Consider the following 27913-nt stretch of genomic DNA (forward strand, 5'->3'; position numbering starts at 1 on the left):
TTTTGTTTTGGAAATATTCCCCCTCCTTCAGTTGAGCAGTGAAGGTTAATTTCTGTCAGCAAGTGAGAAAGACATTAATTTCATCCCGTGTTCATTCCTCTTTCTTTAATTTTTATTTCACAACATTTACTGAATTTATTAAATTCTGTAGGATTTCCAGAAGTCACAATACTTCTGTGTAGGAGCAGCTGAAGCCCAAGGACTGTAGAAAAGGTTGGTTGAAAAGGAATGAAGTCCCACTAGGAGGCAATGGGAGAAAGGGAACCGAGAGCCCTGGAGAAGGTGCTCTGACGCATCCACAGGTAGGAGACCAGGGGGCTGCAAAGAACAGGAAGAGAGGTAAAGAGAAAAAGAGGGAGAGAATGAGCAAGTAGTAGAATTGGGCAAAAACCAGGAAAAAGGAGCAACGTGTAGCTTGGGGCTGCAGGGTTTATAGTTGCTGTACTTCAGATGTCTTATAGCTGCCCTAGAGCAGGTGCCAAGACTGCGCTAGAAATTCTAGGTCAAGGTTGTGGTCTGAATCATACTTCTGCTGCGTGCGTTGGTGTCGGGGCGATTCGTGTGTCAGTCACCAGATGCCGGTCCCTCGCTTCCATCGGTGCAGGCAGGGTACAGCTTCGCTGGCAGCAGGCTGCCTCCCAGCACGGGGCTTTAAAACGCTGCTAAACAGAAGTGAGGCCTCTTCCGAAGGCTGCTCGTAAAGCTTCCCAGTGCATGCGTTTAAAAACACAGTCGTAGCTTGCAGTGCAATTTACTGTAGTAGCTCTGTGAGCAATTAATCCACCTACGTTCTGCCAGGTCTCCCGCAGTTCCTTTGACAGTTCATCACAGGGCACAGAGATTTGTTGATTTTTAATCCCCCTCACTAATTTTTCACGTTATGTTTTCTTCTGGTAAAAACTGAATGCTAATGTGAGCAAAGTGGAGCAGGTCAGGGAGCGTGTTGGGCGATGCTTGGAAAAGCCGGAGATGGTGCTTGTCAACCTTGCACTTAGTGCTGAAGCTGGAAGAGCACGTCTTGGAGGTCTTAACCCAGGGATGATGGCACTGCGCAGCGAGCTTCCCCGTTGCTCCAGGCCGTGTGATGAGGCTCCGAGCTCCAGCAAGAGTGTTCTGAAAGGGGGTAGTAAAGGAAAAGGCAAGACTCAACCAAGTGTGGGCAGGGGGAAAAGAGAAAAACAGATGGTTCTCAGGATGTGCAGGAACCTCGTTTCAAGGGCACAGCCTTCGAGCCTCCCAGACGGGTAATTCTAGTTTCTACGCCCACGGAAGGTGACGGTCCTAGCTGTGGGCCTATTGGTGCATCTTCCCAGCCATTATACGTGTGTGTTTTGTATATAGATGTCAGAAGCTGCATTGCTCGGTTCTGTTAAAACCCAGATGGGTGCGAACGCTGGGAAGCCTGTTGTGGGCAGCGATTCTGCTTTGGCTGGAGCTGGACTGTACGAGCCAACAGGTTCCTTCGCTTCGGATGTTTATGGTTATCCCCGTCTGTAGTTGCACTGACTGCACATAATCTGACCTGCAGCCCCACAGGGCCTCGTGCATGAGTGGATTGTAGAGATGAAGCAAAAGCTGCAGCTCAGGGGAGTCTCCTTGCTTGGTGACAGGGTTCACAGCACAGGTGGGACATCTCCGTGAAGCTGAGTAGAGGTGGTGTCCTGCAAACGTCCTCCTTATGCCCCCGCAGTCTTTCTGAAGACACAACTCTCTCTAACGGCTGAGGTCTGAACCGGCAGGCCTGGAGGCAGAGTTTTGGGGGTTGGCGGAGGCCCTTGATTCCTGCAGTCACCCAAGTTCAGTCAGAAGAGAGAAAGAATAGCACTGCTCTATTGCTTAATGTTGAGGAGAAATGAGCCTGATTCCAAGAATTAATATCCTGTGCTATTCCGGGTACAACGAGAAATAGCAGCCGGCGGACACCACCATTCCCCTTCTTCCTCCTTTCAGTATTTGGCTCTTTTCAGCTTTTGTGCAAGAGAGGCTGAACTTGGGGTAGGGGATCTGTTTTTCTTGGCTCCCCTGGACTGAGTGCTTAGAATTTCTATTTTTCTTCCTGGCTTTCCAGAAAGCTACTATGCAAACATGTTGTTTTACCTTCTGATAGCCAAAGATGTGGAGTTTTGATGCTTCCTGATATTTCCTCCTAATCTGCAGCCACAGCTGAAGGAGAACATGGGATCCAGTGCTGGAGTGGGTATTCTGCTCATTTACATCTTGGGAAAGGGATCTGTAGGTGAAGGTTGTTGCAATTTAAGCTCCCAAATCCTTTCTTTGCCTGACAAATTCACCTTGCTAAGGTGGTACTTCAATTACCTGTAGTATTGAAGCATATCAGTCTTCATTACATCTGGTCAAATAATTTCTGTTGCAGCTCTTGTGGCTGAGATCCCCTCCACCCCAACTGCATGTACTTACCATTTTATTTACCGATTTTAGTCTCTGAATTTTTTTTTTTTTTTAAGGGAGTTGGAGCTTTATCGTTCCAGGTGAGAACGGCTCAAAATAGACTCCTAGGTGGAACTGGTTCTTTCTAACATAAATATCTATCAGTGTTACCAGGGATATTCTGTGGCAGGGCTTTCTACGCCATTGCTGAAGGTCTTAGTTAATTAGATGATTGGTTGTCTTTTCTGGTCAAGTATCTATCTGCAAATAAAAAATAGCAATTGAAATGTAGCTGCTGAAATACTGCTGCTGGAATCAGTCTGTGGCACAGAGCAGGAGCGCTTCTTATTTAATTAAAGTGGGAACATACCGTACTGTACTCTGCAAGGGTCAAGGAACAAAAGGGACATACACATAATAAGTAGCAAACTATCCTTTCAAACAGCTTTAGCCCAGCCCAGGGGAGCTGTGTTTAAAGGGACACTGTCAAGATAACACTGTGATTTCTCTTCCCCCCTTTTTTATTCTAAACCACCGTGTAGATTATTGAAGCTGAAAGTATCCTGTGACTTAATTTTCTTCTTGCATGTTCTTATTCTCGGGTTTGAAGGCACCACTACTTGGATGCCAAAAAGCGCTGTGTGCATGCCTACTGGCAGGGTTGAGCTTGTCGGTGTTGCATCCCAGGAGCCCACCCTGCGAGCAGCCTGAGTAACGGGCTAGAGCCATCTGGACCAGAGGGGCCGAGCCACCGTCTTAGCACGGTGCACGATTGGTGATTGCTGGGGACCTTCTGGGGGGAGGCACTGAGCTGTGTGGACTGTGTGGTCCAGCACCCCACGCTTCAAAGGAGGAGTATTGATACAGCTTCTTCTGAGTCGTCAGGGTTCACTGCTTTCATGACAGTTGCCACCAGCGTAACAAGCGCTTCTGTGTTTCTTTCTGCAGGATGTCGCGCTCTTAGAGTACCAGCATCATTCCAGGGATTACGCGTCCCACCTCCCGCCGGGGTCCATCATGCAGCCGCAGCGGAGGAGGCCGTCCCTGCTGTCCGAGTTCCAGCCGGGCAACGAGAGGTAAAGGGCGCCAGTCCCCAAGGTCCCCCGGGTGCCTTTGGGCATCCTCCTGCTGTTGTAGCAAGCGTCGGCACGGTGCTGTGACGTTGAGGAGGGCTCTGGGACACCTCTGCTATGTTATGTTTTTGTTACAGGCTACGCTCGGTCTCTGGGCTGGTCTTAGCTTAGTAGTGCTAATGCAAGCGACACCTTTGCCATCTGGCCTCTTCCCTTAGATCGTCTGTCACTTCAAAGACATCTTAACTCCCCTTCCCCCCCCCCCAAGTCTTCCAAGGAGCTACACATGGCCATAACTGGTTGCACTGACTTTCTTCAGTGTGGAAAATGAAGCTGTGTTGTTGGTTTTGGCCTGTAGCTCCCTAGACTGAAGGGAGGAGTGAGAATAGCACATTTCCATTATTCATCTCTGCTTCCTCTTTGTTGCTCTCTTCCTCCTTGTTTTCATTGTTTTTGTTTCTCTTTCTGCATTCCTCTTGCAGCTTTTTCCGGGCGTTTTTTTTCCCCCTGTCTGATCCTCTTGCAAATCTCTCTCTGTCACTGATTGCTTTCTCCTCTCCCATGTGAGACTGTTAATGTTTTCTGTGCGACTCGGGCAAGTGCCATGTGGCTAGAAATGCTGTAGATGCAGTAACCACAGGAGCTGATCTGCTTTAAAGGCCATCACTCTCGCTCTCTGTTTCGTCACAAAACACTGCTCTCTCCGTTTCACAGTTTCTCTTCTGCATTTGACACTTAGTGGTTTTGGAAAAAAATATCCTGGAAGTGAAATAAGAACCTTAGAACAGTAGATTTATGCAAAGCGTTTTTTGATGCTCCCTCCCTGGTCAGGCTAAGAATAAAAGCAGTGCAGAGCCACTGAGCTGTTGCTTATGGCTGGTGAGCGATGAGTCTGTTTCTCTAAAATCATAATTGTTAGGGGAGAGGAGAAAGACCTCTCAGGCAGCTGTAGACCCGGTGTTTTGCTAGAAACGTGGACAGCACCCTCTTTTTCTAGCATGGTGGACTCCGCTTGATGCTGAGCAGAAACAGAACAGTGAGAATTTGGAGGCGGAACGCAGACTCCAGAGTGAACTGGGCATCTGACCTCCTGGATGCTCTTGTGCACAGCCCTCTGATGCTCATGTTTACAGAGGGGTAGTATTATTTCTAACGGCTAATAATCTGTTACTGCCTGATATGTTGCTTTGATTTCTCAGTGGTAACTTCTCCTTGGTGCAGTGCAACAAAACTAAGTTGGAAGTGAATCAAACTGGAACCATGTGTTTGAAGAGTCAGCTTAATTTGGGGGAGATGGGTACAGGGAACCTGGCAGCATGGTCCCTGCTGGCTTTTGTTTTTCAGAGCCATAAACACACTAATTATGGTTTGCAAAATGGAGAACCAGTTCTGCTCTCCAGTAAAATTAAGGGTTTCATGGTCTAAATGTGCTATTTTAAAAATTTATCTTAGTTCCTCCATATAACTAAAAACCAGTTTACAAACCTTGGTGTATGCTGTACCACACACACAATCTAGAGTGGTCATCCAAGCATCTCACTTCTCACCATGTTTCAAACCGTCCAAGCACTGATTATATTTGTGTTGCTAATCACTTGAATGTGGGTAGATGCTAGCTGGGGTTACCATGTCTAGATACACATCCAAATGGTTATCTTGAGTATTTCAGCACTTTTAACTAAAGTGTTTAAGTTTAGGCATGCTATAAAATGAAACTTTTTTAAAACAGACTCAACTTTCCATTTCACACTTTTTTCCCTGCAGCATCTGAAGAATTGAACTTTTGCAAAAATTATACTCAGTAGTAAGGCTAAAAATACCACTTAAGTTTAGCTCAATTAGCATACTAGGCTATAGATCTATTAAAAAAAAATAGAAGTAGTTGGGCATCTGGGGATGCAGGATGGGGGGCGTCTCTAGAAATTTCCAGCTCAGTGTAATTACTGAAGCCGTTCAAACTAGGCTGAGTTGGGGTTGAGGAGGTGTTAGTCTCTCTTGCAAATACAGCTACTGTTCTCCTGCAGCTATAAGTACCAGATTTTGAAAACTGTCCCTTGGGGGCTGTGCTTTCTCCTTTTCGTGGTATGAGAATCTGCTCTACGATCATGCCTGATGAAACCAGCTATAGATAGAGCCCTTTGGGCACTTGGTTGCTCACCCCAGAATTTGCTGTGTGCTCAAGGGCCAAGAACCCGGAGCTTCTGGAGCAGGTCGGGTTGACGCTGATGTCCACCCCAGCAAATGGCGTGGGTTCTGCCTGGTGCAGAAGCAAAGCCTGGACAAGGGAGGGTGGCGAAAGCAGGCACCTCTGCAGCTGAGTCCCTTTGGCAGGTTCACGCCGGGCGCATCTGTAAGCACTTTGGCTTTGTTCCTGGGCTCCAGTTGATGGTTTTCAAGCAGAGGCAGCTGGCTCTCAGCATGAGGGGCAGGGGAGGAGGGAGCAACCAACAGCAAACAAATAATGTCTGCAAAGCAGGGACGGGGGAATAAATAGAGGGAAGCACAGGGGTGTGCTGTGTCTGAAAGGAAGAGGCTCATCCTGTGTTTAGCTTTGCAATACGCTTCCTCGCACACAGCAGAGGTGGGTGTCAGGCAGTTGCTCATGGATTTCTAGGCTGCCTTTCCTTCCCTTCTCCCTCTCCCCTTAAAGCAAGCCTTGGTGGGGGGGAGCCCTTCCAATTCCCCTTTGCTTTGGGTATTCAGAAAGGAAGCAGTCTGTCTGGTGTTGGTTGCAGTGTCTGACACTCTTCCAGAATCGTTTCCCCCTTCCCGCCCCCTTAAAGAAATAAATTTGTGAGTCTAGTGCAAGTGGAAGGTGTCAGACTGACAGCTCCGGAGACTGAGGCCTGCACGTGCTCCCTGAGCAGAGCCGGCCCAGACGGACAGCCCTGCCCTGCCACGCTGCGCCTTGCGGCGGATCCAGAGCGGTTGCTCCGGCCGGAGAACGCAGCACGGCCCCTGGGACCGCTCGGGCCTGGCTGCTCTCGGGCTATCCGCCTGGCTGCAGGTGCTTTGCGTGCTGCTCCCGCTCCTCTCCGGGGAACTGCAGGGATTTACTTTCCCCTCTGCTGTTTCCTGGGGATGGCGTCCCACTTTGGTTTTGCCTTCACCCTGGGCAAGTCTCCAAAGCCTCTGCATGCTCTCTTTGCACAAAGTGTTTGAGGGATGCTATAAATCCCGTGGAAATCACTCGGGCTTACTTTGACCATCTTCCTGTGGTGGCAGCTTTAGTTTCATGGTCTCTCCTCCTCTCCTGGCTGCTCTTTTGTTGTGGCCACTAGGAAATAGGCCAGTGAAAAGGGAATTAGCAGTGGAGCCTTTCACCGTGGGGTCAGTGTTTCTAGCGTGAATCAGGTGTCAGCGGCAAAAAGCTGCTGCCGTCTTGAGTGGCAACGTGCTGGAAGGAACAGAGCTCTGAGATGGTTGTAAATTTGGGGTCTCCCTGAGCGGGAAGCTCTTTGAACGCCCTGTTCAGATAGCTGGACTTCCCCATAGTTGTGCCTGGTGGGTCAGGCAGGATGGGGAGAAACAGCCCCTGAAGCGTTGCCTCCAGCATGGGTGCTCCTTCCTTGGGGGGGACAGGCCTCCTGCTTGTCCTGCTTCCCACTCAGGGCAGCCCAGTCCTATGGGTGACGCTCGTGGAGCTGCAGCCAACCCTTCCTCGAGTAAATAAACCTCAAGAGTCCTCACCGCCCCTTGGGGAATGGGTAAAGACTTGAATTGCTGCACAGCGAAGTCTGGCTTGAAAGAAGGAAGAAAAACTTGAACCACTCGGACTCTGTTGCTGTAGGGAAAGTTGGCTCTGTGTTTCTTTGCAGGGATGTGCTGCTTTCCTTGATGGTTTTTTTGGTAGCAGTCTTTTTCTTGGAAGGATCCACAGACTTCCCCATAGCTTGTTCAGTTGGCTGTGCCAACTGGACTGCGGGAGCAAAGAGAAGTATTTCAGGATTTGCTGTTGGTACAAGTCGTACCATGAATGCTTGCAGAGGAATGTCCTGGCAAGGTGACAAGGATTAGGGTTTTCTCTCTTCTATGTATATTTTGATCTGCAAAAGAAATGAGAATAACTGGGTTGAGTGTTAAATGGCAGGTGTCAGTGGGACAGAGTTTCTGAAAATCAGACAAAGACATGTTTCTTGACTCTTTCATATGTGTGATGGTTTTAGAGCAAGGTTCCTTATTGATCCAGGAATGCTGGGGTGGATAACGGTTGCACTGGCGGAAAATGTGGCCGTAATAAGTGGTATGCATGTTAACATTGCATATTCTGCCTTTTTCCAGAATAAGATGAGTCACTATTTTCATAGGAGATTATTTTACCAGTTCGTGAGACCATGCTCTTTTCTGGAGTCCTTCTGCTTAGAAGTCATTAAGAGTTTGAAGAGTTCACCCGGTGTTGCTCTGCAGTATGATGTTTAGGATATGTTAACCAGCTGCTGTGTTTTTGCAGCCGTCCGAGATAGCCATGTGCAATATAGCATGAGAGCACGCCTAATTACTGTGCTTATTGAATGTGATTAATCCTTCTGACTAAGGAGCCCAGGGAGTTGTGGGAGTTTGGAGCGTGTGGAAAACCAGTGCGGCGTGTATGGCTGTTGGATATAACGTGCAGTTTTAAGTCTTAATCTGTACTGGGCCAAATGGCACCAACTGTTCCGGAGTTAACAGCGCGGCCAGTCGGATTTTATTTATGGCCTTTAATTAAGTTTCCATTTTTAAAGGTGACCCTTTTCTCAGGAGTGAGCGGTGGTGCAGCTGAAATCCCCTGCAAGCATAGCTCTCTGCGTCTTTTCACATTTAAAATTATGTTCTGGGGGTTGGATTTTTTTTTTTTTCCCCCTGAACTGAGCGTGGGAAAACAAGAGCTGGAAAGGGCAGTTGCGGACGCGTGGTTGCTTGGTGCCAGTGTCCCGTCCTGTCCGACCAGTGCCCTCTGTGCCAGCGTAAGCTATGGGCCCATCCACGGGTGGGCGCAGAGAGCAGATGGGACTCTGCAGAGAAGAGCTGGAGACGCTGGGCTTGGTAGGATGGGCTCGTGTGCCCTGGTAGAAGGGTGTGAGGGGAAACCTAGGCTTTGCCTTGGTCGTGATGGAGTGATGAAAGCTCATGAAGCAACTTTGCCATGTGTGACCTTGAACCAGAGCTTGTTTCGGGGAGGCAGGGTGATCTCATGATGTACGCAACAGGCCTGCTGAAACTGGGAGGGTGCCCCAGGTGCTGGGCTGGGGCGGGCTCCAGGGACCCACAACTGTCGCAAGGGCTTTCCAGCGAGGCTCCAGATTTTGGGTGCCTGCCCGAGGTGGGGGCTCTGAGACCCACCAGTACTCGTTCTCCTTCTCCTGAGTGAGCCAGTGCTGTTGCGTGGCACAGTTTTTTAAAGCTTTTGGTGGTCCTGGCCATGAATAATTCAGACCCTGCATATTGGACTCTTAAATATGCAAGTTTTAAATAAAGCATCTGCTCCCATCTAAATTGGAATTGGCTTGGAAGAAGCCATCCCACACAAGGCTGTCCTGTGCCTTCAGCTTGTGCAGACCGACTTCTTCTGCTGACAGCTGCCACTTAGGGCCGGGAGCTCTCCCTTCCTGCCGGCCCGGCCGCTCTTTCCGTGGCCTCTGTTGTTAAGCCGTGTTGTTTTTCTCCCTCACCGGTGGGATGACAGAGGGAATATATCAGCTGCTCCCCGTACGTGTTTTTCTAGCTGCCTGGTGGCAGGTTTGCTCCTGCAAAACCCTCTGGTTTCTCTCTTTAACAGGTCTCAGTTGCCTGGTCTCCTACTCTGGATATCACGTAAAGGGGTTGCTGAAACCTCAGACAAATCTTAGCACTGGCTATAAATAATTCACTTCAACGCTAGTGTTTTACTATAGTACTTGCTCTCAAAAGCATTTTATTGTCTGTCTGTACCTGTGGGGGCTGGAGGTTACTCTTTTTTTTTTTTTTTTTAACTTATTTTTGGAGACAATTTGCCGCCAAACCATCTCAGCCAGAGGAAATAAACAGTTATGCTAAGGTGATGGTTTACCTTGGTTCTGGTTCCAAGAAACAGAGAGCCAGTTCTCCACCCTAACTGTCATGCTTGGCCCTGTGTTGTAGGGAACGCTATTTGTGGATGGGAGCAAAATTTAGACAAAATATCCCCTGTTGGGAAGTTACTGGGAGCCTGCTTAGAAGCGCTGCTGGTGTTTTGAACCCTTGGTTCCAAAGGGGAGAAGGGGATTTTGCCGTGTTGGCCAGGCTGGGTTTCCTCCCCATGTATTGCAGAAAAGCCACCGTTCCTTGCCCCGTCACCTTTTGCTCCTCAGCTGATGGAGGAGCGGAGGAAGGGAAGGCTTGAGGAGCAGGAGAGGGCTACGCCGCTCTGAAGGGCAGAGCGAGGTGGGTTACTGGGGCGGGAGGGCTCGCCTGGACATCAGCAGGAGCACACTTGCAAAGAAGATAAAGGTGAGATCTGTTTTCAGGGCTGCTCTTGCATCTCCTCCCTGACGGCAGCTCAAGACATTCCAGTAGATCCTATCTCCCAGGAGATACACGTTCTCGACTTCCTTTATATCTAACTAGCAGTCTACCCCCCTTTTTTGCCCGTTTTGTGCTCAGATAATTCAGGTGAAGGTATAATGTGGCAGAAGACGTTTCCCAGGTCCCTGTCCCACTGTGTGAGGAGCACCCTCTGCATGGAGGAGGTAGAGGCGCTCTGCTCCTCGTGTGCCGTCTGAGCAGCTCATAGCCCCTTAACACCCAGCCCCAGTCCACTGAGGAGGTGGCCGTGGTGAATTAGTCACACAGCTTTGCAGGTAGTAATGTGCAATTAACTTTTCAGGTTAGTTATGAATCAGAGATCTGATCTTGGGTCATCTTCGTCTTCTGGATTTGGACCTGGCCAAGATAGAGCAGTGAGCAGATGGCGCAGCTAGATGCCGGGGCAAACCCTGGGCTTGCAGCTTCAATAGCCCAAGGTATTGGGGTAGGAATGTCTGGAATAAAACAAACAGGTGGGAACTATTTAGAAAATGCAACAAAACCCCAAACTGAATGTAACAGTGTATATATATATATATTTTTTTAAGGCAATGTAATTTTAAAATGTCATTGCTCTATAAAAGTCCGTTGTAAAGAGCTCGCTGCAGGTGTGGATGTAAAGAGTGAAAGGTGTGAAGGCTTCAAGTAAGAGTGTTTTTATTTGCAGCCAAGACAAGCTGAGTGGGTTGTATTGGGCAAAGTAATCTCGGGAGCGGCTGGAAATTCCAGCGGATAAATTTAATAGAAGCTCCAATGGATGTGGAAATGGAAATAAAATAGCACCCTGTAATGTAGCAGCTGCTTTCCTCAGCATGGCCCCTGGCTCACTCTAACTGCCTTTACAAAGCTGAGTGTTACTCTTATCTTAATACATGGCTTTTGAGTGTAGCGGTCATGTCTGTGCGGTGGCTCCTGTTGCGTTCGTGACAACTACGGAGGTCTCAGAGCTGTCCTGTGTCAATTAGCAGCTTCTTGGTAGTACAGACTTTAAAAAAAAAAAAAAAAAGTGAAAATAAATACCTCAGCTTTTTAATTGCCTTGGTGCAGTAGAGCCTCGGGTGTTGGAATATTTTAACACCTGCCCTGCTCAACAGTTGCTTATTGTTACTCGGTTTTACAGCAGAGCTCGAACTGTTGGAGCGCAGCTGTGAGCTGGCAGAATTTGCACGAGAGGCTGGGGCAAACCAGCAGGAAACCCGGGAGGTGCCACGAGGTACCGCTGGGCTTGCTGAGCCGAGTTCTCTGTCGCTTGGTGCGAGAGGGCTTGCAGGTGAAACGAGCCGCGTTTCGAAGCCAAATCGAGGAGCCGTTCTGCTCCGAAGGGTCGGAGCTCCGTTCCTGGGCGCTCGCCGCTTGGAGCTCCGAGCGGCGCAAGGCGTGCGAGGGCCGCTCCGCTCCCCCGGCCCCTCTTTGCTGGGAAGGTCGGGGAGGACAAGCCAGACTCTGTTTCCGTGTGTCAGCAGCGAGCGGCTGCCCGAATTCCAGCGCCGTCCCCCCGTGCCAAACCCGCAGCAGCCGAGCTTGGCCTGCACGCGCTTGCTTGCTGGTGTGGGTGAGGAAGAGAGAAGCGAGAGCGAGCCGTAGCGGGCTTCCTGCAGCTCGGCGCAGCGTGCCGCGCCGGCGTGCGGGAGGGCAGAGGCTCACGCCAGCCCAGGAGATCCGTGTCGCCCGGGTGCCTCCTCCCTGGACGCGCTCCAGAGCCGTTGCAGCCGCTGGGGAGGCTCCCGCCGCCCTCAGAGGGCTCTGGACCGTTCCTTCCTTTTTTGTCGTCCTCTCCCAGCTATTTAATGAGCTAGGTAAAAATTAGCGCCGGCGACCGCAGTTTGTGGAGGGGGCGAAACCGTGTACAAGACCCGCTGTGTTTCAGGCCTGCTCTTGACACAGCGCTTCCCCTGCCTTCCTCGCGCCGAGCGGTTCGGAGGCGGTTTGGTTTGCTTTGCTTTGCTTTGCTTTGGTAACCGGGGAGGATCCTGGTACCACGCGGCTCGGGAGGGCCTGACCAAGCTTGTTTAAGGGGGGAAGAAAAAACCGATGCTTTTCTCCAAGTTCTGAATCTCCTGTGCGTGCGTGCGTGTGTGTTTTTAAGAGGCACGTCTGTCTGAAGTGTTAAAAACACACCCTCGGAGCTGCTGCAACAAAGCTTGATCCTTGGGCGTAGTAAAAGCTTTAATGTGTTTTTGCAGGATCCCTTTACAATTCCCTCAGGAGGCTCCTGCTAGGAAAAATACAGCCGCAAAAAGGTTTTATGCTTGTTTTTAAAAACAACCCCCCCAATTTCCAGGTATTATCAACTGCATCATATTAGCAGGTGAAAGATATTTGAGCCTGATGGGAGCAGTCAGCGCAGCTGCCGTCCCGGGACCGAGTGCCCCTCTCGCTCGCCAGGTCTGTGCTGGGGCCGGGGAACTGCCGGTGGCTGGGGTTGTTTCGTCCCTCCCCCATCTTGTGAAAATAAATCCCGGCTCTCTAGCCACAGAGGAGTATTCATTCTTCCCCTCAATATATAATCTTGGTATTCGTGAACGAGGTTTTAGTTACGTGCAGTGAGGCAGGTACCTTTGACTAAATAGTGGTAAAATGGGGCTTCCTGTGGTCTTAGGGCCCACAGGGGGATCCGATGGGCCAGATGTGGGGATCTTCCGAGCTTCGGCTAGTTCTGGCCAGCCTCAGTGTGGGCACCTGGAATCGGGCAGAGCACAGAGCGAAGGCCTGTCTCTGCGGGTGGCTTGCGGGAGGCTCCACCACGTGGCCTTGGGCACCGTGCCTTGGTGTAGGCACAGCTGCCCACCGTGCGTGGTGGCACGGGAGAGAGCAGCTGTGCTTTCCGGGTGTCGACAAGGAGGAGGAGGATGACGACAGTAGTGTGGCCTGAAGGGATTTTTTTAGGAGTTTTGATACGGGTAGCATGAAGGGGAAGTGATCTAGGCCAGGTTCTTGCACTCTGCTGAGAGCGCATCCAAACTCTGTGGTTTCCTTGGCATTTCCAGCAGTGCCACTGAGAACACAGCTCGGCGTGAATCCTCTTCTCGGCCCACGGTTTTGCTTGGCTTTTCCTGATTGCCGAGCTCTTGCAAGGAATCTCTCTGTTCCTGTGATGACTTTCCACCCTGCTGCCTGGAGCAGAGAAGACGTTTCATGTTAATTATGCAACTTTTTGCTGTTAGACCATATGTTTTCTGGGCAGCCGTGGCAGGCTCATAGCTTCTCAGCAGCGTCAGCAGGACTGAACGTCTTCACTCTGCTCCTTTCCCTGGTGCTGAGGGGCTGGGAAGGGGCAACCTGCCGTACTGGGAGTGACTAAGCTGGCTACATAGCCTTGGTGGGTAGCTGTGGTGCTGCAGCTGCGTACTGCTTCCCGGATAATGTCCCGCTTTGCCCGTGAGCAGAACAGGCCCAGCAGGCGCGCCTGCTCCGTGGTGAGTGCGGAGAGCCCCGAAGGAGCAAATGCTCCAGGAGATGCGCAGTGCACGGCAGCCAAGCTCCAGAGCTGTGGCTCCTGGGCTTGTAAAGGCTTGAAACATCTTGCAGTCTTGGGGCTGCATGGGCTCCCTTGGTGCATCCTCCTGGGGAATGGGCAGAGGATGAGATCTCTGTCCTCACTGAAGGGTTTGCAGCGTTTTGAGCAGTCTTAATGCAGGGGAAAGCAGAGGTTGGTTGTGTTTTTTAAAGTCTCCTTTCTCTTTGTGCTCAGATCGCAGGAGTTGCACCTGCGGACCGAGGCGCACCCCTATATCTCTGACCTGGCCAAGCCGTCGGACCTGGAGTTCATTGAAACAAAGAGACCGCGCCTGGATCTGCTGCAGGACCCGCTGATGCGGCACTCGCCTCTCCTGAGTCAAAGCCAGCAGGGCGGGACGGAGGACCTCGCGAAGGTAAGGGGAGAGCCGCCAGGTGGGCGTGTGTTTTGGGATCCCCTTGGCGTTCTGGTGTGGAAGTGCTACTGAGGAAATCTGTGTCGGTTGTGTTTCCCGATGCATCGAACCATGTGCTTTGTGGTGTTGAATGGTCTCCACTGAGACAGGTGACCTCCTTGGGGAAGGTTGGCTGCTGGTGGTTCTTTAGTATGATCTTCCCCAGGAAAACCTCCCTTGTCTTAGTCTTACTTAACAAAGCAAATTGTTTACTTGCAATTGTCCCCTCTTCGCATGTGATAAATTTTACAAAGAGAAATCCCTTGCTTGCGTGCCTGTATGTTTGGATTTAGTTTCACGCTCTGTGGGGTGAATCATATATGGCTTTACCTTGAGTTTGGAATTATTCCTGGTTGGCAGGAAAGTCCTGCTGGACAAACCGGCTGGGGGCAGCTGGCCTGAGCTGCTGATGCGAGCACCAGCCTGTGAATGCAGGGGGTTAATGCTGCTGCAAGTTGGGCTTCAGAGATTTCGTAGCTGTCGTTAAAAGGAGCAGGAAGTTGGCATCCTTACCCAGGGGCAATGGGGATGTTTTGCTATCTTGCTGTGGGAACTGATTTGGAATAACATGTGGACAAGAAAGCTCTCTTGCTTGGGAGTGTCGGGATATTCCGACTTCTCCTATTCTAATGGTACTTGTGGCTCTTGCGTGAGATCCTGCTAACATGCCCTGAACGAGAAAGATATTTAAGTGGGGTAAAACAAGAGTAATTCAGATTCCAAGAGGAGCATGGCTGGATTTCCTGGAGAAAAGGGCTGCAGTGACTGCCAACTGAGAATAGCCAGTGCTTGCGTAATTAGAGAACTGGTGCTAGGAAGGGATGGAGCAGCTCGTTCGTTGCTAAGAGCCAAATTTGAACTTGGGAACCATGAGAAACGCAGCAGACGTATCATCTCTCTCTCTCCTTTAGCTCTTGATAGCGCGTTGCCTTGAAAAAGGTGCCTCCTAGGTGCTGTGGCCCAGTTCATGTTCCGTTCTTTGCTGCTCCCTCCAAGACGGGTCTTAATGAGGTGACTCTATGACCAGCCAGGAGCCTGCTTTCCATGCCACTGAGATATATTGCAGTGGCTCCAAACCAGAGGAGGGTATGTTCAGGAGATTCTGGTTTGGGTGACTGATGGGGGAAATAAACTGTTGGCCATGTAACAAACACACAAAAAAAATCCTCTCTCCAAAGAGTGTGAGGAAACCAGGACAGCTTTTCTGTCTGCACGTTATTTCCATCAGCAGTCCTGTTCTGCTTCTCACCAGAAAACCATGTGTTGTCTCAGCTACTTGTTTCTAATAGGCAAAGGCACTCTTGAGGCATTAGTTGCTGAGTTAGGGGCTGCATTTGCTTCTTAGTCTGTGACACATTTCCAAGAATTACATGCATTTTATGGGGCTTAAAACATTTGTTAATGAAAGAGAGAGAGAAAGCTGTGAGATACAATTCAGCAGGACAAGATTATGCTTTTAGTGGAGCCGTTTGTAATTTCAGAGTCTGGAAAGAAGAAAAAAAATGTGGTGTCCCTGACTGGTGGGAACCTAAGTGGAGCCAGAATTAGTTGCTCAGAACTAGCTGGAGCTGTTCCCAGAGCGCGACGGACTGAGCAGGCTGCGAGAGTGGGTCAGTCTTGTTGCTGTTCAAGTGGTGGGAGCAGAAGGCATGTCTGGGGAACGGTACCAGTGTCCTTCCAGTCAGGAGGTGTGTTGTATATCTGTCTTTGTAGCCTTGGAAATTGGATTAATAGCAGTCTCTTTTGGCTTTATCCTTGAGCAGTCGCTCTCAACCTAGACTATAAACTGCTGTGGGCCTTGAGGTCAGAGTAAAGCACTGGCAGCTGATGTGTGCATCTCTGAACCTCAGCGCATCAGAGGGCCTGTTCTGGGTGTGATGATCCATAGGGAATGTCGAGAACTGACACTGGTCTGTTGGCCCCAAGGTCTGGACACTTGTGTATTTGGGCCATTTACATGTGTAAAACTATCAAGTTTGCCTCTGTGCTAAGCCCGCAGCAGCTGAATTTGGCATTCAGCTCTGATGGTGTAAATCACCATCTAGAATAGCTGATAAAGACCTTTTTATGAGCAGCTGCAGAAAGCTCTGGGACTGTCGTCAGCTCTCCTGCATGGCTGATGTGACCTCATGAAATGACACGTCCAGATCCATCTTTTCCTGGTTGCTAATTCCCATTCAGCACCATCCCCGCAGACACTTGGCCGTCGCATCTCTTCTAGTGGCACCTTGGTTTTCATGCTTACTCATCATGTCCCACCGTTCTCAAAGGTTATTCTGCAAGCTTTCCTCCCTGCCCGCCAGCGCGAGCCATGGTTGCGAGCCCGAGGGCTCTGACGCGTGTCCGTGAGCTGCGCATTGATCAGCGGGAGGGCAGCGGTGCATGCGCGGTCGCAAGCGGTGCGGCCTTGTGATTAACGCGCAGAACGAGAGAGATCTGCTATTCCTGTCTGTGCTGCTGACTCAGTGCGTGACGGGGTCATTCGATGCTTTATCTAGGGCAGCTCTGCAAACTGGTTGAGCTCTTCGGGTGAAATGCACCGTGTGAGCCAAGTATTACTAAACATGCTGGCAGTTATTTAATCAGAGTATCGCAGGGGTTGCTCACTTACCCCTTGCCCTGTTCCGTGTTGCTGCAGTCACATTACTTGGTGAGGAGCTCAGCTTGTGTTGCCAAAGTGCTGGAGTTGTTCTTCACGATGATTTTACAGTTTAGGCTAATTCTTACACAATAAAGAGTTCCCCAAACTCCACAATAAAAATGATGGTTGTTTTTACGCTGCTGGAGTGCTAGCCTGACTGTCCTAAATGACATAAGTGTAACACAGGGGTCATGAATGTTGCTTTTAACCAGTGGATACCTGTTGGTTTCTGCTGGCTGCAGAGCACCAGTGGAGGCAAGATGCGGGATCAGGTCTGTGGTATTGCGAGTTTAGCACGTCCCTGAAAACTGCTGGTTGCATCAGGATTACCCAGTTTTATCAGCCCGGGGAAGAGAGGAAACACCATTCCTGCACATCTCCAATGCCTTTGTTTTGGGCCCTAATCTGTGGTGTGAACAGAGATAGTAATTTATACAGCCAGTCCTGCTAATAGGTTCCAGAGCTTTTCCCTTTGACACCACTGGAAGAGAATTAGATCTCTTCTAGTTTTTCTTAATCATTTCCTTATCTATCCCTCCCAAACAGGGGGTGAGCTGGACCTCTCTACCCCATTCTAGGCCGCTGCAGTCACATTTTCTAAGTGAGGCTTAATTTGTAAGGAGAAGGTAAGATCTATTAGATCAACTCATTATAGCTGGAAAAACCAGGCATGCTTTTGGGCAGTGCGCCCTTCAAAAGCAGCAGCTTTAAAGCTAAATCTCAGTTGATCTAGTAAAACATATTGCCTTTCCTTACACACCTTGCATTACTTATATCCTTGAACACTAGTACTTCTTCTCGAGACAGGGAGCAGAAGGTTGTTTTCTGGCCTGCTTTCCCCACTTGAATATTTTTTTCCCTCGACAGGGGTTGCCGTCATGTCCATGCAGTGCACGTGTTCCTGTACTCTTGCTGCTGGGTTTGAACTAGGAAGGCTCAGGTGAGCCTACATCTGCCATGGGAGAAGTGGAGTCTCCCTGTGCCAGGTGCCCATGTGGGCTGACGCCGTCTCCGGGACGGTGCTCCATTGAGCTGGCTGAGAATGACCAAACAAAATTAAAACAGAACTGTTTTTTTCATGATTGCAAGTGTGGACATGAGATTCGCTGGAAGAACTGCCATGACGCAGATTTACCGGTCTGCTCTCGGCAGAGCTGGTTCCCAGGACCCTTGGTGGTTTCTGCTTTCTTTCTGATAAAGTCACGGACCCCCAGCCCGTAGCAGCAGATAGGAATAGCGCAGACTCGCCAGAGCAGGCTGGTGCCGTGTCTGGGTGGTACGCTGTCTCTGAGCATAGGTGTGCAAGCTGCAGCTGGTGGTGTGCGCAGTCCTGCCCCATCGGGACAGTGAGCGTCGTGTTCCTGGTCAAGCAGTAGCTGCTCACTGCTCTCCAGTGCTGGAGCTTAGTTCCTACCCTATGCCTTTTCCTTTCATATCTTCTTATTCCTGTTACGATTCCACATGTTCTTTTTCCCATTTCTGAGACGGCTTTTCCACCACGTATGTGGTTTGCTGCTCTTCCTATAGGATGTGAGTCAGTAGCGATCTGCGTTTAGTCCCCTTGCAAAGGCTGGCTGGCTGCACTTAGGCATAGCCTACTGCTACAGCAGGAATAAACTCACGGCGAGCCATATAGTCTCACAGGTACGGTGCTGGATGGAGCCTTAGGAAACCCAAATCTTATTCCCATCTGCCACTGGCAGGCTGCTGCTCGCTGGGTAAGTCACTTCCCCTCTCTGTGTCTCGGATTTCCCCGTCTGTAAAAGGGATAATGCCACTTCCCCCTTTTGTAAACTAGTTGACATCTATTGATGGAAAAAGGCTATTAAAAAGCCATGTGTTGTTATTACTTGGACTCTGCTTTACGTTGTTGAAGGGTTTTAATTGCTTGCCTTTCTGCATTAATGTTTTCATTGTGCTATAAACTAATAACTGGAATAAGGAAGGAGAAGGTGGGATTCTTGTAAAAGATAGCACCAAGGCTAAGAAATATATATGGAAATGGAAATTAGAGCTGAGGGTGATTGCTTTGATGCATGTTAATATAGCTTTAAAAGCAATTAATTAAAAAAGAATGAATTAGCACATTTAAAATACATTTTTAATGATTCATTGAAGCCAGCAACGTACATGCCAAATTTCACACTGACTGCACGTTCCAGAGCCTGATTTACAATAAACTCCTGGAAAATGGGCTGTGTGATGGAAAGGGTCTTGGCTAGCTGCTTAGCTCCCGCTCTGAGCGCAGCCTGGCCGAGCACTGGAGGCGGTTTAAAGCTCTTCTGGGAGACCTGTTTCCTGTTGTTTCCCTCTCGCTTCTCCTGCCCTGTCCGGCAAGCAGGCAGCGCTGCTCCTGGTGGGCTTCCTCCGGCGTTGCTCCCCTCCTTGCTGGATGCCCCGGGGTTAGGGGCGGAGAGGGACGCGGGGCCGGGGACTCCCGCGGGCAGCGCTCAGCGGTTTGCCCTCGCTCCGGCCCCGGCCGCGGATCCCGGGGAGGATGCTCGGCAGGGGAGCGCCGGTTGAAACTCGTTGTGCAAACGCGAGGAAGCGAGCGCGCTCCAGCCTGGAGCGCGGCTAGCTGGAATGGCTGGCTGGTAAATCACCCGCCGCCTCTCTGCCCTGCGGTTTGCTGCACGGCTTTGTTATGGGAACGCTGATCCGTTGCTGGGATTAACCTCTCAGAGTTTCCAGTGGGCTGGTCTCGCAGTTATTAATGAAACTGGCTGGAACTTGTGTTGACCTTGGCAGAGGCCCCAGTTGGCTAGGAGGTGACTGGCGAGAGCCTCATCTCTAATGGAGTAATGCCGGGCTGGGGAGGGCCGTGCCGGGGGGGGAGGCGCAGCAGGGCTTTGAACCGGGCGAGCTGCGGCGCTCCGGCGGGATGCGGAGCGGCGGAGCGGCCGGGAACGTGCCGAGCGCGGCGGCCCGCGCGGGAGCTAGCGAGGAGGAGCGCGGTGCCGGCGCGGCTGCGTCGGCTGGTTGGCGCGGGGAGCCGCGGGCCCTTGCCGCCCCCGCCGGCTCCCTCCCGTGGAAAGCGGCGTTGAATTCCAGGGCCTCCCCGTGATTTATGGCCACGGAACAATAGCCCAGAGTAGCTGGGTAATAAAACGAAGCTGCGAACGTCGGCCCTGCCTGGTGCGTGTCCTCTCGTAGCCCCTGAGCCTGTGGCATGGACGCTGCAGCTCCGCTGGGCTCTGCGTCCCCTCCAGAGGCTGTTTTTCACGTGGGAAAAATAGCCCCAGGCTTGTTAGCGGCAGCTTCTGATGAACATCCACAAGTGGGCATCTGGTGGCAATACACGTGCCCAACCACGGGCCTTCGCTTCAGGAGAGGGAGCAATTCCCTTGGCCGGCGTGGCTGTGACCATGTCCCGTCTCTTGGCCACGTTGGATCTAGTGGGGAGAGAGCAGCTGCCAGGGAGCCCTGGAGATGCTATGGGACATGGCAGCGTTTGTGCCGGGTAGTTGCAGCTCTTCCACGGGAGTCGGGGCGGCGCAGGGTGCCGGAGCTGTGGTCCTTGCCCTGAGGGAGGGCCGCGGGAGAGCAGGCTCGAGGCCGGGGCCTATGGAGAGAGGAGACACTGATGTTCCCAGCGCCCTGCTACTTGTGCCGTTGGGTAGTCTGGAACTGAAGCGAGTCGCAGACCGCTGCTAGCGTATGGTTTCCGCAGCCCCGCGAGAGGTGAGCTGCCTCGAACGCTTTGCCATGAGAAGAACAACTCCTGCTCTCGGGGCTCTGGCTCGTGTAAGGACAGCAGTGTACTTGACGCAACGTCTGCGTCCATCGCGTGGCCTCTGAGCTGCTTCTCAGAGGAGCAGATTTCTATGGAAGTGGCTTTAACCTCAATGAAATGAAGAATTTTAGTGGGTACAAATATCCTAGCGTCTTCCCTGCTTTTGTCCTCCTTCTCCTGCAGAGAAGAACGTTTCTGGTCACCTGTCCTTGCAGCCGCCTTCAGAGGGAGGCACTCTGCGGCTTCTCTGGGTGCTTAATAGTCCCAAGGCGGCTGGTGCAGTTGGGTATTGAATAATAGAAAGTGGCACTGGGATGCAGAGTTCAACAGCTGTAGGAGGATCCTCCTGCAACATGTTAAACATCCGCCCATCTGCCATGTGTTTGCTCATGCTGTTGACTCGTGCCTGATAAAAATCTGATTATAAAATGTTCTGCGGGGTGGGGGAGGGAGAGGGGACGACTTTGTGTCAGGACAGCAATGATTAAAAGCTATTTCTGGGAAAGAGAGAGATGTTGGCATTCTCTGTCATTCCAAACATATTTAAAAGCTGAAATATTTGCATTGTTCATGTTGTCACACTCTACCAACACTTCTGGCTGGGTTTATGTCTTCCCCTGCTTTCCTCCTTTCTCCCTCCTTTCCTCCTCAGGAGATAATTTCCAAATAGCAGGCAGGATACGCGTGTGTGTATCAACCCCTGCTCACCCGTACATGAACACACATGCTCAGGAGGGTACGTCTGGCTTATGCAAACCCTCTGATTCTCATGGTACGCACAGGAATTCATTTCATTGCCCGTTGCAAAGCGGCTGTGTCTGGCTAGCTGCAAAGGCTTGTCAGCAGCCCGTCGCATGCACCAGCTTGGGACAGGAAGCAAAAGGAACAGAAATAGCAACAGGAATGTTGTATCTGTAATGGGGCGATCTGTCCCATGCCCAGACTCATGCCGGTCTCGTCTGAAAACCAGAGCCTGTGAGGAGGCGCTGCGTGGTCCTTGCAGGACGTTCAGCTCTTCCAGCAGGCCTTGAGGCAGAGGGGTTAAAGAGAAGGAGCACCATGGTTGGCAAGATGACTGTTTTTTTTAATGTTCTGCTGCAGTTTCTGTGGCTGAGGGGTAAAACTGTGGCCCGAGAGCCTTGGGCATGGCAGCGAGAGCCCTTGTGGGTCGTGGAAGCCAGATGTAAAACCTGAGCATGACCTTCTCGGAGCTGGCTGCAGCCCTGCTCTTCCCTGCCTCCAGCCACTCCAGCCTGCAGCGTTCCCGCGGACGTGGGAGTCGTGGAGAGCGGGGCTGAGGCTTAGCACTGCTGGGAGCCCTCGAGGTGAATCGGTTGTGCCTCGAATGCAGGTTGTTGTTTCTCGCTTCCTTCTGCTCATTTGTGGTGATTGACATCCAAAACAACCTTTTAAATTGCCTTTCGAGCTGTAACTGTGGAGAAGGGCGGCATGTTAAGGCTGGCTGCTTCTTCGGAACCTGCTTCATCATTTACATAATTGGACTTTTCTGTTCCATTCAGTCGATATTACAGGGCTCGCAGAGTGCAGCATCTCGCCTGATCTGCTTGGGGGAAGGAAAGTCCCTTGACTTTGTATGCCTCACCCCTGTAATTGGAAGAAATATTGCTAGTTTTTCTGCTTGCAACAGGGCAGCATGGCAAGCTGGGTGTGCTGCATGGATTCATGCTGATTTTTTTTTTTATATCTTTAAACTGTTTGTATGTCTATTATAGAGTAAAATGCTTTTGAAGCCTGTATTTTCTTTAACGGCAAGGGTTCCTGTGCGCCGTGCTGTTGTCTCCCCAAAACATCACAGGCTAGTTTGCTGCTTAGCTCTGCCGGTCCGTGGGGGTGGAGTTGGTGTCTCGGGAGCTGGCGTTGCTCTCCTGCGGATGCATTAAAGCGCAGGGCGCCGCGCAGGGCGGAGAGGGGTGTGCTAGTCACCGCTGCGGTCTGCGTACGGTCAATCCGAAACGGCAGTTCTGAGCGTTCGTGGAAAGTAATGATAAAACCCCCACGTGGCATGAATTTGGGGGAAAAGATAAGCTGGTCCTGGTACCCAAGGCAGTGACATCCGAGCTGTTTCTTTCCCCGCTGCAGTCTCAGGCTGGTCTGGTGTTCTTCACTTCTCCTCATCTTTTGGGTGGGGGTTGCTTTGCTCCAGCTTGCTCCAGATGCACTTGCTTCCCGGGATGGGGGAAGTGATTCTTTCCAGTTATATGTGATCTGACCAGTTAGTGCAGATGACGAAGCAGCAGGAGGCGATTAGCAATTCACAAGCGCATGCATCTTATCACAGATATACTTGGACTCCCCTGGCCTCCCTGCTCGGCTGGCATTCCTGTGTGCCTCCCCTTGCCAAGGGCCTTCCGGCTTTGGAGAGGGAGCGGGGGCCGGTTTCTGTGTCTCCTCCAGGAACGTACAGCACCTAGCACATCTGTGGTGCTCTAGTTTTCCATGGTTATGAAATGCTGTAGATCCACAGTCCTGACTCACGAAACCAAAGCCAGTGAGTAGTGAATCGATCAGATTAACTTTGCGTGCTGGGTTTTGAGGAGGAGAGCATTTTGCGTTAAATCCTTCTATCCTAGCGCCGAGCGGAAAGCGGTGGAGGAGATGCAACAGCAATCGATGTTGTTTGCCCGCTCTTGCTGGAGGGGATGGCATGGGGGAGTGATTTCAGAGATGGATTTGGCAGAGGGGAGTTGCTGCATTTTGTGCCTGTGGTGGTGGGAGCTGTAATAACATATTGAACATGGCAACATCCCTAGCTAAAGCTCAGAAACTTCACCTCGGTGCTTCATGGAGCCTCGTCCCTTAACAACACCCTCATCGTCGATAACAAGAGAGGAGCTGTCGAGTGCCAAAGGGCCTAGTTATAATTGCTCTCTGAAAACCTCCTTTCTTTTTGGACCCAAACCTGCTTTTTTAACATGAAAACTATTTGGCTGGGTTTGAGGCAGAGCACATTTGGAGGGTTTGCTGGCTTGCTGCACGAGCAAATGCTTTGGAGCTCTGCAGTGCGTGGCGGAGGGAGCGGGGGGCGACGGGCGCTTGTGTGCACCAGGAATGCTGGCTGCAGGCTCGGCGCGCAGCGGGGTTGTTTTAGGACAGGCTGACAGGCCTTTGGCTTGTTCTGCTGCTCTCGAAAAACGTAACGCTTATTCTTGGCACCTTTCTCCAAGAGGATGGAGAGCGAGCGCACAGGGGACTCTTCGCTCCCTCTGCCTTGGACGAAATTCCCCCTCTGCTTTCACCCCGCAGCAGAGCTGGCTCGGGGCAGGGGGACCGTGCTCTGTCCTGCCGAGTGATTTGGTGGCTCCAGAGCAGAAATCAACGGGGAGAAGCAATGAGGAATGAAATTATCTGCTCCACCTCCTCGTAGTCCTGACCCAGACCTAGTTATTTTCTCTTTGGTCATCTTAGCTAAGTGGCCAATGCTGCAAGCCGTAGTTCAAACAGCAAGGCAGGCTTTTAGTGTCCTAGCATCTTGATGGAGCATCTTCTGCATATGCGAGTGTTCAGTCCAGCTTGTGTTTGCTGTTCCCAATTCATCCTGGCCCCGGAATAGCATCCCTTTTAATCCTGCGCCCAGCACCACATGGGGTATGTTTCCTTTGGATGCAGGGGGGGAAAAGAGCGGTGTTGTCCAGCAGCTCTGAAAAGAGAGTCAAGGTGAAGGTGGACACCAGATCGGGGGTTACTCGGTGTGTGGCACCCCTTTGCCTGCCAGTCGTGGAGCACCGCAGAGCAGCGATCGCAGATCACCCGGTCCTGCCTGGCGTGGAAAGGCGGTGGTGGGGGAGCGTGCGAGGATGGCGGCGGCAGGGTAGGGAGCTCTCCTCTGTCCTCCTTGACTGCTCCTCCTGTTCGATGCTTGGGTTTTTTTTTTCTTAGTCAAGAAGACTGGAGAACAATTTGTTTTTTAAAATGACTTGAACTCCCTGCTTGCAGTGTCCGGAGCCTGCCATCCCGTGACCCTTTACCACCTCCTCTGCTTGCACGATAACGCGTCCTAGGTTTGCCTCCAAACCGCCACCTCTGATTGCTGCCTTGGCAAGGGACAGGGCTGATTTCACCCCCCCCCCCCTTTCCCTGTGCAGTTCCCCGAGAAGGAGCTTTGCTAGGTTCTGCCTTCCCAGCCCTGCTTTGGATGCAGTTGTTCCAGCAGCTGCTTAGCAAAGGAGCAATGCCTAGTGCAAATCAGGCCGTCCCAGGTGGTTATGTGGCTAAATCGAGCACAGGCTTTTATTTTGGACTGTTTTCCAGGTCTGCATTACTGTCTCGTGTGCCAGCAATCGCAGGTATGACGTACAGACAGATAGCCCCCAGCAGCTCGGTGTTCCTGCCCCAGCAGTCGGGAAGGGGGCAGATGCAAACACAGGCATGTCGTTATCGTCTTACAATTACTAAAAGCTACTAAGGAATATGCAGATGTGTGTACATAAATATATAGTATGTACTATATTTATGGCTCTCTATATATTTGGAGAGGTATTTGTAATTTATACATCCATAAATATTTCATGTGTATAAACTTTCTCAGTTTTAAGTAATTGAATAACATGCATTTTTATGTATATATATATATATATATATAAAAATATAAACACACACAACGCACATGCATATAAGCTGTCTTATGTACTTGTAAGCTGTGTTTTCAAAGGCTGCTTATAGCTGTGCAGTTCAATGATCCTGCCTTCAGCAGCCCCACTAAGAAAGGCTTACAGTCTCCGGCAAAGCTAAATATTGATTTGAGTCAATCTGGGTGCACTTTGAGACATCACTGGTGTTCATGAATACAGCATAATCTCTGATTGGAGTGGGGAAATTTCATCATAAAGGCCCCAAAAGGGAGGTTTATTATTGCTTTCTTCCAAATGCCTGAATTTTATTAGCTTCAGTCATTCTTGGCAGGGCAGTGGAATGGGATTTTATAGTTAGCAAAGGAAAAGTAAACACAGTAATCATTTCACAGCCCTGTGCCTGCCAAACCAAGATGGAAATTCCAGCCTTGGTGGGAAGCTGCTGCTTTGCTAACAGATAATAACAAATTCACTGTGAGCTTATTCTTGCTAGGGGACCTGATATACTAGTTTTTTTTCTTAAACATCCTGGCCTGGAAAGGCAGGGGTGCTTCACGCTTTCTGCAGAAATGGCCCAGCCGGAAGTTTGCAGTCTGAGCGACTCCTACAGCCATTCACAGTTTGAAATGGGGCTTCTCCCCCTTGCCTTCAAGAGCTGTTTTAGCCGGGGCTCCTGTCAGTATTTGGTGCTTTGTTGGTCAGTGAAATAACTTTTTTTCTGATTGCAATGCTAAGTCTGATGCTTGAGGAGCATAACACTTGAGACATTCATGATGGTTCCTAAACCCAGAGACCTTCCAGACCTGCTGGAGGGAAGAAAAAAAGGCAAAAAGCCTTGTCCAAATAAATCCAAAAATATCTGCTGAAGGATTTACGGATGGGGCCCTCTCAGTGCTCGGGCAATGCAGTAACCTTGAAACAGATGACATTAGCTGACTTGTTCAAATCACGGAGCCTTGCAGCATTTGGGAGGGCTGCTGAGGAGCTGCCATGCATTCGGCCGCGGCTCTAAGAAGCGCTGTTTCTCCGCGACGGCCGGGGCTAACTCGCAGTACCCAGAGCTGGAGTTGCTCCCAGGGAGGCAGTTTGGAGGCGGTGGCAAGGACAGGGTTGCGAATGCAGCAAAACCGTTCTCGTTCGGTTCACGTGAGTTTGCTTTTTGCACGTTTTTCTGCGCCCCTCGAGGTGGAGGGCTGGGGGGTTGGACGGGGAGGCTCGGTGGTGGGCTCGCTGCGTCCGCGCCGGTGCCGGAGCGCGTTTCCTCCTAACCCTTCCCGCTCCGCCCTCGACACGAAGAGGCCCAGCGCTGCTGCCCTCCTCTGCGCTGGGTCCCGCCGGAGCAGGCGGATCAGCGAAGGAAACGGCTCCTCAAAGGCACAGCGCGTGTCGGGGCCCCCCCTTCCACGTGTCCGCACAATTATTAGAACAATAACGCACTGAGCACAGCCGCCGCCGGCTGTGATTGATAGCGTGGCTGACGGTGGCTTTGCACCACCCGCGCTCCGCCGTCCACGAGCGTCCCGAGCCCTTCGGTGGCGGCGTGCGTTATTTGGGGGAGGGGGGGGGGGCGCGTTTCACGATGCCGCGGGGCTCCCGGCGCCTGCCCGCGGCTGCCCCCCGAGGCCACTGGTTTGGGCCGGGGCGCAGGGCGGCTGGCGGCCACCGCTGTTGCGGCACGCTGTCCTTGCAGCGTCGCAGGCGCGCGCTGGGGACGCGCTCGCCGGCGTGCAGGCCTGCTCTCCCTCAACGGGGTGATGCCGGGGAGAGCCAGGAGCTACACAAAGAGGCTCTGCTGGTGTGTCCGGGACAGAAAATGCCACTAAAAGCTCCTGATAATGCTTTGTTAAAAGCCACAATAAGTTATTTGAAGAAAAGGGATTTTTCTTTTTCCCTGAGCCTATTCATGTTGGTTAAAACTTTTTCAAAAGCATCTAAGCGACTGCAACCCTTACGTCTCGCACTTAGCGTGTTTTCCAGTGCAGCCACCTCCAAATGGAAGTGAAATCAGCTTGGATTCCTGATGAAAAACTTGCTTGTTTTTTGCTTATTGTTTCAACTGGTGAGGTTCACAGGTCAAATTCACTAGTGACCCTTACTGGTTTCCAGGTTGTTGTGTTTGCATCTTGCATTGTGCACGTTTGAGTCTTAAAAGACATACATGTGTACTGAGCTGCTCTAATAGAAATAAAAAGACTCTAAAAATCAAAACTTTGGGACCTTGCTAGTTTTGGGGGAAAAAAATCTTTGGAGCATTTCCATGGAGTCCACTTTTCTCGCAGTCCTAGAATTTCTGTTTTTTACAGATGAGAGGTGCAGAGAGAGTCAAATGATTTTCCCAGGACCACTTGGTAGGTCAGTGGCAGAAGCAGAAATACATCCAAGGCTTCTCCTGACTCAGTGTCCTGCTTTACGTACTGGAGAGCATGGCTGGACTGAACCTATGTGTTGAGTGACCCTAAGGATGCTAGACCAGTGACATGGTGAAATATGGTTGGCAGGAGGAGCTCGGTGGATCAATGTAGGAGCAAAACCTTCTGGTTTTCCCTGAAGAACCAACGCAGTTTTGACAGCAGCTCCTAGAAACGAGAGGGGGTTCATGCTGTGACCCGGTCGGTTCTTGCCCGGTGTGCTGGCAGGGCCTCCAAGGGAGTCGGTAGTGGTCCTGGCTTGGTGAAACGCCTCTCGCCTGTAAGAGGAGACTCAGGTTGGTCCCACAACGCAATTCAACCGCTGCTAAAACCGCCCTAGAGCTTCTTTGCGTTTCCTTTCTCCATCCGTCAAGCTCCTTCTCAGCAGGCAGCTCAGCCTCCTGGATTTGGGGGAAAAAACTAATCTGGGTGATTGTCGCACGCGGTCGTTGCGCAGGGGAGAACGGAGGAAAGGAGCTCAGGCAGGGCAGCTTTTAGGTATATCTTATTTGCGGTACCGATTAAATAGAGCTGTCTTCATTCATTCCCTTCCGCTCCCTGTAAATCTGATGCCCCTTCAAGCTAGCTTCCCGATATTAATACGGTGTGCCGGTCCTGATTAACTGCCTGACAAATCCCCTCTCGGCACAG

At 51.0% G+C, this 27913-nt stretch overlaps 1 protein-coding gene across 11 annotated transcripts in view; it reads left to right on the plus strand.

The window, feature by feature from the left end:
* Positions 1–27913, plus strand: part of NCOR2 (nuclear receptor corepressor 2) — a 287903-nt gene that overhangs the window by 94349 nt on the left and 165641 nt on the right. For all 11 annotated transcript variants that reach the window (XM_067307243.1, XM_067307251.1, XM_067307252.1 and 8 more), the window contains exons 3-4: positions 3337–3464; positions 13672–13852. In XM_067307243.1, coding sequence (XP_067163344.1) covers positions 3337–3464; positions 13672–13852 — 309 coding nt within the window. The remainder of the gene's footprint in view (positions 1–3336; positions 3465–13671; positions 13853–27913) is intronic.

The sequence above is a fragment of the Apteryx mantelli genome, chromosome 17 (assembly GCF_036417845.1).
Source record: "Apteryx mantelli isolate bAptMan1 chromosome 17, bAptMan1.hap1, whole genome shotgun sequence".
Taxonomy (NCBI): Eukaryota; Metazoa; Chordata; class Aves; order Apterygiformes; family Apterygidae; genus Apteryx; species Apteryx mantelli.